The 13,223-nt window shown below is 43.0% G+C and overlaps 1 protein-coding gene across 6 annotated transcripts in view; it reads right to left on the bottom strand.

The window, feature by feature from the left end:
• The window catches only part of STXBP5L (syntaxin binding protein 5 like), an 815,959-nt gene that overhangs the window by 499,254 nt on the left and 303,482 nt on the right, over nt 1-13,223 (bottom strand). For 4 of the 6 annotated variants that reach the window (XR_004539193.1, XM_033941651.1, XM_033941652.1 and 1 more), the window contains one exon: nt 5,596-5,653. The exons of the other annotated variants lie outside the window; for them this stretch is intronic. Coding sequence is in view for 3 of the 4 variants with exons in the window: in XM_033941651.1 (XP_033797542.1) it covers nt 5,596-5,653 (58 nt within the window). In the remaining variant the exon portion in view is untranslated. The remainder of the gene's footprint in view (nt 1-5,595; nt 5,654-13,223) is intronic. 6 annotated transcript variants of the gene reach the window in all.

The raw sequence follows: 13,223 nt of genomic DNA, 5'->3' as shown, positions 1-13,223 counted from the left end.
AGATTTACAAGATCATGAAGGGCATAGAGAGAGTAGAGAGGGACAGATTCTTCAAAGTTTCGAATAATAAAAGAACAAGAGGGCATTCAGAAAAGTTGAAAGGGGACAGATTCAAAACGAATGCTAGGAAGTTCTTCTTTACCCAACGTGTGGTGAACACCTGGAATGTGCATCCAGAAAGCGTAATAGGGCAGAGTACAGTACTGGGGTTCATGAAAGGTTTGGACAATTTCCTGCTAGAAAAGGGGATAGAGGGGTATAGATAGAGGATTACTGCACAGGTCCTGGACCTATTGGGCCACCGCGTGAGCGGACTGCTGGGCACGATGGACCTCAGGTCTGACCCAGCAGAGGCATTGCTTATGTTCTTATGTTAAGCCGCAGCTAATACCATAGGGCGGGTTATCTTCCAGTTTTAAACATAGGCCACCCTTTTCTGCGGCCTATATATGGGTGCGGCGTATGCAAAGGGGCAGCCTATAGGTGGGGAAATATGGTATAGCCCAGTATAACTACATCCCAGTTATAGTTCTCCATGAACCACGTCTCCGTGATCGCCACTATATCCAACTCCTCTTCTCCCATCACAGTTTCTAGATCCAGAATCTTGTTTCCCATACTTCGAACATTAGTATACACTTCTCTCTCTGTATTCACGGTTTCAGCAATCGCGGTTTCCATTATTTGCAGTTTTTAGCTTGCTAGCTCCTCCCCCAATATTATGTCAGCTTGCATAGAGAAATCGCTGATTCCAAGCGTTTACAGAGAAAATCGCCGATTCCCAGCACTTTCTTCAACGTGTTTCGCCTCTCCTTCAGGAACAGGCCAGGTCTCCCACCATGTTGTTCAGTTTCACCATATTCATGATGGTTTTTAATAGAAAACTGTGAATAACATATGAAAATGTTTTTCGCAGTTTTTTATTTTTTAATTAATTTATTTATACTTTTATATTGTTAAAACAACAATTTAACTAGAAATAAACAATTGAAGCAGGAAACAAATATAAACAAATTATAAAATAATTCCACATAAGTAACCAATTCACAGTCCACAATATGGGGAGAGAGGATCCATCACCTCCAATGGAAGTTGGTTTTCAGGAATAGTTCAAAATTAAATTAGTTTTTCACAGTTTTTCCGTATTCGTGGGTCTGTTAATCCCCCTATCACAGTGAATACGGAGGGAGAAGTGTATACTGCTTTCCAGACAACATGATCATCATGCTACCTGTAAAGGCTGCATTATCCAACACCCTCACCACCACTGTTAAAAAATGTGACCTCAACCCACCACCTCAATCTAAATAAGAACAAAACCAAATTCCTTTGGCTAGGACCCTCACCTGACTCACACTACACTCCAAGGACTACAGTAGACACAGACTTACCATTAGGAACTACAATCCTGAATCTTAGGAGTAGAAATTGATAACCACCTATCTAAGAAAAGTCACATACACTCAATATAAAACAATCTTTGCTTGTGATGAGAAAACTAAGATCCATCAGAAAATATACCTCGAAACAGAGGCTTTTTGAATTTTAGTGCAATCCCTAATTCTATCTCGATTAGACTACTTGTGTCTTATTCAGATTTTGTGTGTTTGAACTGCTTTCTGTAAATTTCTTATAATATTCAATAAAAACTAATGAACAAAAAAAAAAAAAAAGACTACTGTAATATAACAGTAGTTCTTTGCTCTAAAATGTTGCTATCGTGTCTACAATAAGTTCAAAATGCAGCAGTAAGACTCATGTAGAGATTATGGAAATTGGAACTACATTGGCTGTCCATAACCTCAAGGATCAAGTTTAAATTAGGCATCATTGCCTTTAAGATCCCGACAGAAAATGCCCTGACTACCTAACAGAGTTGGCCATCCAGGTTCCCCACCACAGAAATCTTTTCCGCTTAAAATTCTCATCATGCAATAATATAAAGCCTACCAGGCAAATTACCTTATCCATCCCATATCAATTAGCAAAATACTGGAACCAACTGCCACTTACACTACAATCTTGTGACCAGTATCTCAGGTTCAGAAAACTTTTAAAAGCATTTCTATACCAACACAGGGAGCCAATCCTGAAGTAACTGAAATGGAAATTGTAAAAGCCCGTTTCTAAACTGTCTAATACAACTCCAGAGACAAAACGATAACCTATTTGAATTTGTAACTATGTATTTGTAACTATGAACTAACTGTATTAACAACTGTACAGGTAGGCCCCTGGTTAAGAACGTCCGACTTACATCGGACTCGTACTTATGAACCGGGGTTCTACCTCTCCTTTCCTGTGCCATCGTACCCCCTCTTCCTTCCTTAATGTCCCAATGCAGCCCTCATAGTCCTTTCCTCCATTCTGCATCCCAAATTCGTGCCTCCCTCCCTCCTGCTAGTGTTTACCTCCACTGACCGGCTGCCTTCTCCCAGCTGCACTTTTCTTCGCAAAGCCGCAAACAGTGGCTCCTGCATGTGGTCCACAGCTGACCCAAAAGGTTTCCCTCTGATGTCAGAGTGAAGCCTTCCAAGTCAGCCATGGGCCACATGTAGGAACTGCAGCTGCAGCTTTGTGAAGAGAAATACAGCTGGAAGAAGGCGACAGGTCAGCAGAGATAAACACCCGCGGAAGGGAGGGAGGCATGAATTTGGGACACAGAACGGAAGGAAGGATGACCAGGAGTGCACTGGGACATGGAAGGGAGTTGGAGGATCGTATTGGGACAGAAAGGAAGAGGGGGTGCATTGGCACAGGAAGGGAGAAGCAGGGTCACGTTGGGACATAGAAGGAAGGGAAAGAGCACAAACTTCAGACAAAGGAAGGAAGAAGAAAGAAGAAAGGAGGGAGGGAGCATAAACTTGGGACATAGGATGGAAGGCGGGAGGAAGGGAAGCATGAACTTGGGATATAAGATGGAAGAATGGAGGGAGTGATAGAAAGAGACGCAGAGGTGGGGAGGGAATAGAAAGGGAGAGTTGTTGGGCATGGGTATCTGAGTGAGAGGGAAAGATATGGTGCACATGGGAAAATGAAGAAAGAGGTGAATTGTTGGACATAGGGAGGGAGAGAGAAATATTGGACATGATAGTTGGAAAGGTGTGAGGTGTATGGGGAAGAGAGAGAGATGAGAAGGATAAATGTTGGATGTGGTGGTGGAGAGGGACCAGTAAAATGGATGAAAAATGGAAGTGTAAACCTATCTTTTCTTTCTATTTAAACTACACTACTTTATTTTGAGGACTGTTTCTTTAATGTTTAATTGTTCTTTAATGCTTTTATAGACAGTACTGTACAGGATCCAAGTTACATACAAATTCAACTTAAGAACGGTTTAAAAAAATGGAACCAATTCTTAACCTGGGGACTGCCTGTACTGATCTACCTGTACTAGCAACTCTATTGATTGTGTGTGTCAAACTGTCATTGTAACTTCCTGGGTAACTAAATGAACCAATGGATATATGGTAAACACTTTATTCCACTCAGTGGCATAGTAAGGGGTCCATCCAGGGCGCCGGCATCCGTCTTCCTCTCTACCCCACACCTGTTCCTTCTCCGACCCCCCCATTATCGCGCATGCCCCTTCTAACATTCCCGGCGCAAGCAGCAACTCTAACCTGCAACTCGTGCCAGCATCAGCTCTTCCTGATATCACTTCCTGGACCCATGTCTAGGAAGTGACATTAGAGGAAGAACTGATACTGGCACGAGCAGCAAGTTGGGGTTGCTGCTCACGCTGGGAATGTTAAAGAAGTACAGGAAAAGGGAAGGGGCACAAGTGGTAGGAACGGGAAAGGAGGGGGGTGGACGACAGAGAAGTGAACGTGGGAGGGGCGCCATCACCCCGGGCAGCTCCCAACCTCACTACGCCACTTATCTCACTGGATAAAAAGAAAGCCACCCTCTGATTGGTCCCAAATTTTTCCCTTTAGCAAATTTAGGAAAAATGACAAGTATAGTGAATAGTTTAATTGCATTGGGATTTTGTATGTTTATCTAGCAACATCTACTCAGAAATCTGTCAATAACTGGGAACCATCTGATGATTTCCTGCAGCACTCTACAGACAGCTACCCAGATAGTTTAAATATTGTCACTGTCCAGATAAATAGCAGTAATGCCTACTCCCCTACTCTATCCAGATAGTCAGTGCCAAGAAGTACTTATATAGCAGCACTAAATATCCAGATTTTATTGAAACACTGCAGCTGGTTTTCAATCCATTTTTGCTCACATTTAAATTTGTACCCTAGATTTCTAAAACAATTTGGGGACATTGAGCAAAAACAAGTTAAAAAGATGACTATGGATTTTATACTAACCTGATTTACTCCAAGATTTTTTTTTACATTTGTTATACCATCATAATACCAGAGACCTCATAGCAGTTTGCAATAAAAACAAAAGAGAGCAAGATAAAAAGACAACAAACTAGGGGCCAAATTCTCCAAGCTCCAAAACCACAGTAAAAAAATATTGTGGTGGGAGAAATTTTTGTTTTAACTGCTGATTCTTAGCACAATAGCATGTAAATTATATGCATGCTATGTGTGTGGAAAATTGCAGGTAAAAGGAGAGGAGAAGCTGTGCTCAGAAGAAAAACTGCTAGCAGAGCTCCTCCTCCTGCCTGCCTGTCAAAAAATAAATAAAAAGCTTCTGCTCTCCCTGCCTGAACCGGCCAGCAATAGAGCAGGTGCTGCCTTTTATTTAATGGGCACACTGTTGTGTGTGCATAGGGCACACACAAGAGCTGTGCCTATAACTCCTCCCTTCCCCGGGAAGCTTGCTGTATGTGCACAGCTCTGATTAGCGTGCGTTAAATGTTAAGGCATCCATTATATTCTATGGGTGCCTTAGCATTAGCGTGCGCGAAATCAGTTAGCGCGCCTTAATAAAAGGACCCCTATATTTGCATAGTACAATTGAAGATTGCTAGAAAACACAGAAAAAACCCCACATTGAGCCGTTTTAATAATCGTGCGGTAAAACCTGTGCATTTAACAATGGTTTAGCACCATTGTTAAATGCACGGTGACTTTAGAGAATCAGCTTCTAGGAAGGAATCTATAGGAAACAACAATCGTTACCAATGTGGTGGAAGGAGGGGAGCAAGAAACCAGGAGACCAGAGGTCAAAAGATATTTAATGGCTCTAATTTTAAACTGGAGAAAAGGAAGGATATAATTACTATAGCAATCTGTGTTTCAAAGATCAAGAGAGTCCGATCACAATACCACTTTAGAAGTATGAAAGTATGAACAATTGATGCAAGTCAGGGAGTAAGCAATCTCCTTTAAAATGAGAGTCTTGACTTGCTTGGATTCAATTTGGGCCTCTGCTCAGCATACCAACTTGCCACCTTGGCAAGAGAGGAATTTAAGGGGCCAAGATCTTGATTGTAAGGTGGATCTGAAGGTAAATACAGCTGCATAAACAAAACAAATAAAATCAGAATTCTGTACCAGAGTTGACAGCAGCAAGAAATACAATAAGAATTATAGGAGCTAAAATAAAATACTAAAGGCACTTCATGGAGAACAAAGAAGTTTTTAAGTAACTGAGAAGTACATGCAATTCTAGAAGACTGACCTGATAAGTAAGATGCCAATCAGCCTAACACTGTTCCTCTCACACCTTCTCTTGTAATCTAGATAAAAGGCAACCATGATCGGTAAGATCAAAAGCCACAATCAGAACTAAAAATACTACAATAACCTCCTGGCTTTAATTTAACTTATTACAATTTTCCTCAACTACAGACATAAAGTACCGTTACTATGCTCTGCCTGGGACAATTGAAAGACTGTGTAGTAGGGCAGGGCTCCATAAATTTTCTTGGGACCTAACAGCCAGCCAAAAAATCTAGGCGCCAGATCTAGAACAAATGTAATTTATTTATTTATGCATACTAATGAATCATCCAAGGTGATTTACGAGTATAACAAACTATTTATTATAGTAGCATTCTAAACATAGAAAAATGCAACAAAGGTATGAAATAATAGTAAATACAGTGATGTAAAAACATTTATTGGTCCACCTCTTTTTTCTCTATTATTGGCATATACATCACACTGAGTGGTTTCTGATCTTTAAACAAAATGTAATATTAGACAAAGGGAAACTGAGTAAAACCATAATACTGAATAGAAGGAAATTGTTATGCTAATGCATTACTGTTTAAAATATCAGTAAAGGCAGAATCTGTATGGTTTTGCTATGCTATGTTTAGATTCCACAACAGACACAGTAATAACTGGTTTCTCTCTCACTTGCCGGAAAAATCTGGCGAGTTGATGTAGTAGTGCCTGTAGTAGGAGCAACTTTTATTTTACGGGCAATTTTCAACATACCTTATTTCCCCGAAAAAAAAGACAGTGTCTTATATTAAGTTTGGGCCCAAAAAACACACTATGTCTTATTTTCGGGGTAGGTCTTATTTTTTTCATGTACAACGATCCTCTCTCCATTCCTCTCCTCCACCCCCAATTCTTCTTCTTTCCTTTCTCTCCCCCACAGGTGCAGCATCTTTCTTCCCTTCTCACCCATCCCCTTGTGCCTTCCCTCTGCAGCAGAACCCTTGCCCAGCTTCTATCCCTCCTTTCTGTGCAGCTGCTGCAGAATCCTTGAGTAGGCCCCCCCTGCCCCGCTGCTCAGCTGAACCCCCACTGACCATCTCATCCTTCCATCTCTCCCTCCCATCCAAAACTCGCCGACCGCGAGACCTAAATATCTCCCTCCACAGAGCAGCACTCTAAACAGGCTGCTTCGTGGCCTTCTTCTGCTGGGGCCTCCTGTGTGTCGTGTTGCTGATGACATCATCAGTGACACAGCAGAGGGAATGTCCTGGTGGGAAAAAGCTGCAAAGCAGCATGTTTAGAGTGCTGCCGATGCTGCTCTGTGGAGGGAGATAGTAGGTCTCGTGGTCGGAAGGTCGGCGGGGTTCGGATGGGAGAGAGAGATGGAAAGATAGGAGAGATAGGAGATTCAATTGGGGTTCGGGTGCGCAGCAGAGGCAAGAGGGGAGGCGAGGGGGGGAGTGCTGCTGCCAGTGAATCCAAGGACTAGGGCTTATTTTTGGGGTAGGTTTTATATTAAGACTTACCCCGAAAACCATGCTAGGGCTTATTTTCGAGGAAACACGGTAAAAGCATGCAAATTCTATGCACACTATTTGTAGAGAATCACCGGTAAAGAGCAGGAGGAACTGTGCCTGGCGTTTGCTCAGAAGAGCAATGGCTAAGCACAGCCCCTCCCTCTTGTCAAAGCTGCTCTCCCTGCCCCGATCAATTGAGCTTCAGGTCCCCCCAAGTCCTACTGGATCAGCTGATTAACCGGCAGAGAGAGCAGCAAAAAGAAGATTCCCCCCCTCCCGCCAACACCCTCCTCACCCGCCGCTGTCCAGATCCTCCCAACACTTTCTACAAGATCGGCAGGGGGGATACTGCTGCTCCCAACACACCTCCCGACACTCCCAGCAGGAGGGATGCCCACTCCTTTCTGCTGCTGGGGTCCCCCTTCCCCCTCCCAACAGCGCCTCAACACTCCTGGCAGGAGGAATGCCCTCTCCTGCCACCAGTGATCCCCCCATTAACCCCCGACTCTCCCAGCATGAGGGATGCCCACTCCCTCCCTCCCGCCAGTTATCCTCACCCCCCCCCCTAGTAAAAGGGATGACCATTCCCTCTCTCCACTGCTGATCCCCGACACCACTGATCTCTGACACCCCTAACAACACCCATGGAAACCCCTGGTAGGAGAGATGACCAATCTCTGCTGCCACCAGTGATATCTGACATTCCAAACAACCCCCATACCTTTCCAACAAAGGCCAGCCGGAAGGATGCCTACTCCCGCTGGCCGCCAGGCATGTCTCTTCAAAATGGCCGGCTTTCCCCTTCCCGATGTATCCTGGGATGTGCCGGGGTGAAGCCTTAAATGCCTGTGCCAATCAGAGACTTAGGCCCCTTCCCGGTGCATCCCAGGATGCACCAGGAAGGGGAAGGTCCGTCATTTTGAAGAGACGGGCCTGCCAACTGGGTAGAGTATGCAACAAAATGAACTGACTTCTATGGAAAACTGTCTGTGGAGAGTGATCAATTGTGTATATAAAGTGCTCAGATGTATGGAACTCCAAAGGGAAGGCTGAAAAGCCACCTGCAAAAAGAGTTCACCTTCCAGTCATTGCAACCTCTTATATTGTTGTTCACTCTCTGAGATTTGATATTAGATTATGTTGGTCATACAATTCTTTAATCATTCAAAATTGCTGAGAGTAATATCTTCTCTTCATATTTTAAAGTATAAAGTGCATCAATCACTGAGTTAGTTAGATGTAATATACTGTTCACTTAGCTTTTGAGTGTAATTTGAGGGGTCCCAACGTGGCCCCGTTTCGAACTCTGCTTCAGGAGACCTGACTATAAATTTTGAAAGTGCTTAGTGCTGTAGATAGTAACAGCTCTATTAACTTTGTGATATGCAGTCACGTCTATAAATTAAAAAAAATTTACATATTAAGTGTGAAATAAGATTTCCCTTTGGAGTTCCATATCTCTGAGCACTTTATATACACAATTGATCACTCTCCACAGACAGTTTTCCATAGAAGTCAGTTCATTTTGTTGCATTTAAACTTCTTCCTGACTTCCATGTTGATATTTATTATCCCTGACTTTTCTAAAGGAAACGAATTTGAGCCGGGTAGAGTAGGCATACATCCAGTCAGCCCTCGTCGGCAAGGTACACAGGGTGGCAGGAGGTGGGTATCACTGGTGGCAGGAGGGAGTGGGCACCCCTCTTGCCATCCTTTAATTCAGAGGGCTTTCTAAACTGTCAAGCCTTACTTTACTATCAGTGCCTGAGCCAATCAGCACTGAAGCACTAACTGGAAAGTAAGGCTACAACAGCTCAGACCCTGTCAGAATTTTTTTTTTTAAGTTCGAAGATTTTATTGATTTTAATACACATTAAGTACAAAAAGAGAATTTTAACACAAATGTGACACAAGAAGGTTAGGGAATCACATGGCAATGATAGATAATCGCCCAGAGTGCTCCTTTATATATTGATAAACCTATTTTACTATCATTTTAATATTAATGACCTCATTGTACTACATTTGCATGGCTGAGTCGGAGACTGCTAGGAAGCTCAGAAAAGGTTGTTCTGATAATTGGTAGGTAAAACACTGGCATGCTAAGCCAGCTGGAACCAGTTTAGTGATCATCGCTAAAGGCACGGTAAGTTTAGAGAATCTAGCCCTCAGTGTCAAGATTCTCAGCCTGCCCTCATCACCAAAAGATCTATGCTTTTGTCATCCCAAAAAGACATATCTTTCCCAGACATCTTAAGTGTTTTCAAAGCATTCAGGTATTTGTTTATCATGTCCCTCATTTTGCTGGGTACATGGATTATTCCATCAGGGATAGAGTTAGTAGAAGGGTAAATTAAACTGAAACTAGAGAGGCCTTGTAGAGAATGACACGGGGATAAATTTGTCCCCGTTCCTATGGGATCTATCTCCAATCCTGTCCCCAAGTCCTGTCTCTGTCCCATCCCTGCAAGCTCTGTCCTCATCTGCACAAGCCTCAAATAGTTTGAGGCTTGTACAGATGAGGACAGAGTATGCAGGGATGAGGCAGCAGCAGGGACAGAAGTCACAGGGATGGAAATAGATACCCTAGGGAAGGGGATAAATTTGTCCCCGTGCCATTCTTTAGCCTGCAATTCACTGGATGTTCTTCTGGGATGTTCTGTGATCTATTTCATGGAGTAATATTTTCAGGCTGGCCACTCTTAGGATGCAAGAGGGTGGTGGGTCTGGGGCGGAGATTGGGTGGAGATTAGGCGAGGTCTGGCCCATGATTTAGCCTGTGTTTTGGATTTCGGCCCCTTAATGTGATTGAGTTTGACACCCCTGCTCTAGGGTATACTGTACATATATAGGGCTTCCAGTCTCTCTTCATAACATCTTTTGGTGCAAACCTACCATTTTCATTGCCTTCCTCTGAAGTGCTTCAAGTCATCTTATGTCCTTTGCCAGATACTGTCTCCAAAACTGAACACAATACTCCAACGACCTCACCAACGACCTGTGCAGGGGCATCAACACCTTTCTTCTACTGGTTATGCCTCTCTCTATACAGCCTAGCATCCTTCTGGCACAGCTACCACCTTGTCACACTGTTTCTTTGCCTTTAGATCTTCGGACACTATCGCCCCCAAGGTCCCTCTCCCCATATGTGCATATCAGCTTCTCACCTCCCAGCACATACAACTCTTTCTAATTTCTAATCCCCAAATGCATTTCTTTGCATTGAATTTTAATTGCCAGATACTGGGCCATTCCTCTAACTTTTCCAGATTCTTTTTTCATGCTTTCCATTCCCTCCTTCGTGTCTACTCTGTTACAAATCTTAGTATCATCCACAAAAAGGCAAACCTTTCCTTCTAACCCTTCAGCAATGTCGCTCACAAATATAATGAACAGGATTGGCCCCAGTACCGAATCTTGAGGGACTCCACTATTCACCTTTCCTTCCTTTGAGTGAATTCCATTAACCACTACCCTCTGGTATCAGTCTGTCAACCAGCTTCTAATCCAGTTCACCAGTTTGGGCCCTATCTTCAGCCCATGGAGTTTAAGAGCCTCCTATGAGAAACTATGTCAAAGGCACACTTCCCTGATCTAATTCTCTGGTCACCCAATCAAAGAATTCAGTCAGATTCATTTGGCATGATTTACCTTTAGTAAACCCATGTTGCCTCGGATCCTGTAATCCATTCTATTCTAATCATTTCGCTATCCTTTCCTTCAGCAACATTTCCATTATTTTTCCAATAACTGGAGTGAGGCTTATTGGCCTGTAGTTTCCTGCTTCATTTCTGCAACCACTTTTGTGAAGAGGGACCACATCTGCTCTTCTACAGTCCCACAGAACCTCTCCTGTTTCTAAGAATAGCCTTATTAAGTCAGACCAATGATCTATCAAGCCCAGTAGCCCGTTCTCACGGTGGCCAATCCAGGTCACTAATACCTGGTCAAAACCCAAAGAGTAGCAACATTCCATGCTACCGATCCAGGGCAAGCAGACACTTCCCCCATGTCTTAATAACCTGGCCAAAACCCAAGGAGTAGCAATATTCAATGCTACAGATCCAGGGCAATTTAGAAAACGCCTAAAAACATACCTTTTCCAGAAATACCTAAACAATTGACCCGTTCTCCCTTCCCCCCTCCCTATCCCACCAGAATTCACAGCACTGTTATATATATAATCTGTTATCTTCCTCTTATCGTAATTTTACATTGCTATTTATTCCCAACAAGCCCAGTCGGACATCACCTACTAAAATGTACATCTTATAATTTTGTTCAGCAAATTGTACATCTTATAATTTTGTTCAGCAAATTGTATTTCTGTACTATTGCCTCTTAAGGTCTCTGCTCTCTATATTTCCTCTGAATATCTGCTTACTGTATTTCGCTGAATATCCAGATCTCTTGATTGTAAACCGCCTAGAAGTCGCAAGATTGTGGCGGTATAGAAGAATAAAGTTATTATTATTATTATTCCCCATGTCTTTCTTAATAACAGACTATAAACTTTTCCTCAAGGAAATTGTCCAAACCTTTCTTAAAACTGACTACACTATCTGCTCTTACCACAACCTCTGGCAACACGTTCCAAAGCTTAACTATTCTCCGAGTGAAAATAATTTCCTCCTATTTGTTTTAAAAGTGTTTTACTGTAACTTCATGGAGTTCCTCTACCTAGTCTTTGTAATTTTTGACAGAGTGAAAAATTGATCTACTTGTACTCATTCTACTCCACTCAGGATTTTGTAGACTTCAATTATATCTACCCTCAGCTGTCTCTTTTCCAAGCTGAAGAGCCCTAACCTTTTTAGAATTAGTGAACAAATCTTTAAGAGAACCCACCAGAACCTCTCTGAGCTCCCTCAATATCCTGGGATGGATGCCATCCAGTCCCGCAGCTTTGTCTGACCAGAACCTCACCAACCTCCACGAAAACATTACAGCTTGTATAATGAGACTCCGTGCCTGGTCCCTCTCAGTACAGATGAAACTAAACAAATCTAAAACAAAACTACTCTGGCTCGGCCCAAAATTCGAACACCTGTCCACACTTTTCACACTACCCACAGGCGATACACTACAGCTCGAGTTCTCATGCAAGGTCCTTGGTATCACTATCGATTCCTCTCTCTCCCTCAATGACCACCTCAACTCCTTGGCAAAATCATGCTTTTTCAGCCTTCACATGCTGAGGAAAGCTAGATCCTACTTCAGTCAACAACACTTTGCCATCCTTGTCCAATCCATCATCCTCTCCAAACTAGATTACTGCAATGCCATCTACTTAAATCTATCAAAAAAAAGTATTCTAAGACTCCAGCTAATCCAGAATACTGCAGCCAAACTGATCTTCTCAAAACGCAAGTCTGACCATGCCTCCCCACTCCTTGCCAAACTTCATTGGCTCCCAATAATCTCCAGAATCCATTTCAAATGTTCCTGCCTGGCTTTCAAGATCATTCACGGAATCCTGCCTCCTCTTATCCCACTGTCTTTCAACTCCTCCAGTCCCGACTCCTCCAGAACTGCCCAAAGGCTTAAACTAGCCTTCCCCTCTCCACGCGGCATCCACTATTCAGGCAAACTGGGAAAATCCCTTCTCTTCAAAATCACAGGTCTTTGGAACGACCTCACCACCCCGCTACGGAACCTGAGCTCCCTTCAGTTATTCCACAAAAAACTGAAAACCTGGCTTTTCAGCAAATTGTAGCTCTATCCTTCCCCCCTTTCTTTCCCCCCTTCTACACATAAGTTCATGTAATCCTTTTTCTTCTTCTCTACCCACTATTTTAAGTTCTTGTAAACCGTGTCGAGCTCCATTCTCATGGAGATGATGCGGTATATAAACTTAAGGTTTAGTTTAGTTCAGTTTTTCAAGTTGTTCATAGACACTTTCTTCCGTGAACAGTGCGGTATCCACTCCATTCTCAGCTGTAACTTTGATAACCAATCACGGTCCTTCTTCATGTCTTTCTTCTGTGAATACCAAACAGAAGTATTTGATTAGCATGTTTGCTTTGTCCTCATCACTCTCCACATAGCAGTTCATGCCTACTTTAGGGCTCCTTTTACTAAGCTGTGGTAGCGTTTTTAGCGCGAACTGCCCTCTACGCTA

The sequence above is a fragment of the Geotrypetes seraphini genome, chromosome 4, assembly GCF_902459505.1.
Source record: "Geotrypetes seraphini chromosome 4, aGeoSer1.1, whole genome shotgun sequence".
NCBI classification, from domain to species: Eukaryota; Metazoa; Chordata; class Amphibia; order Gymnophiona; family Dermophiidae; genus Geotrypetes; species Geotrypetes seraphini.
Note: the sequence above shows the minus strand (reverse complement) of the source record. Positions and strands in the feature narration are given on the sequence as shown.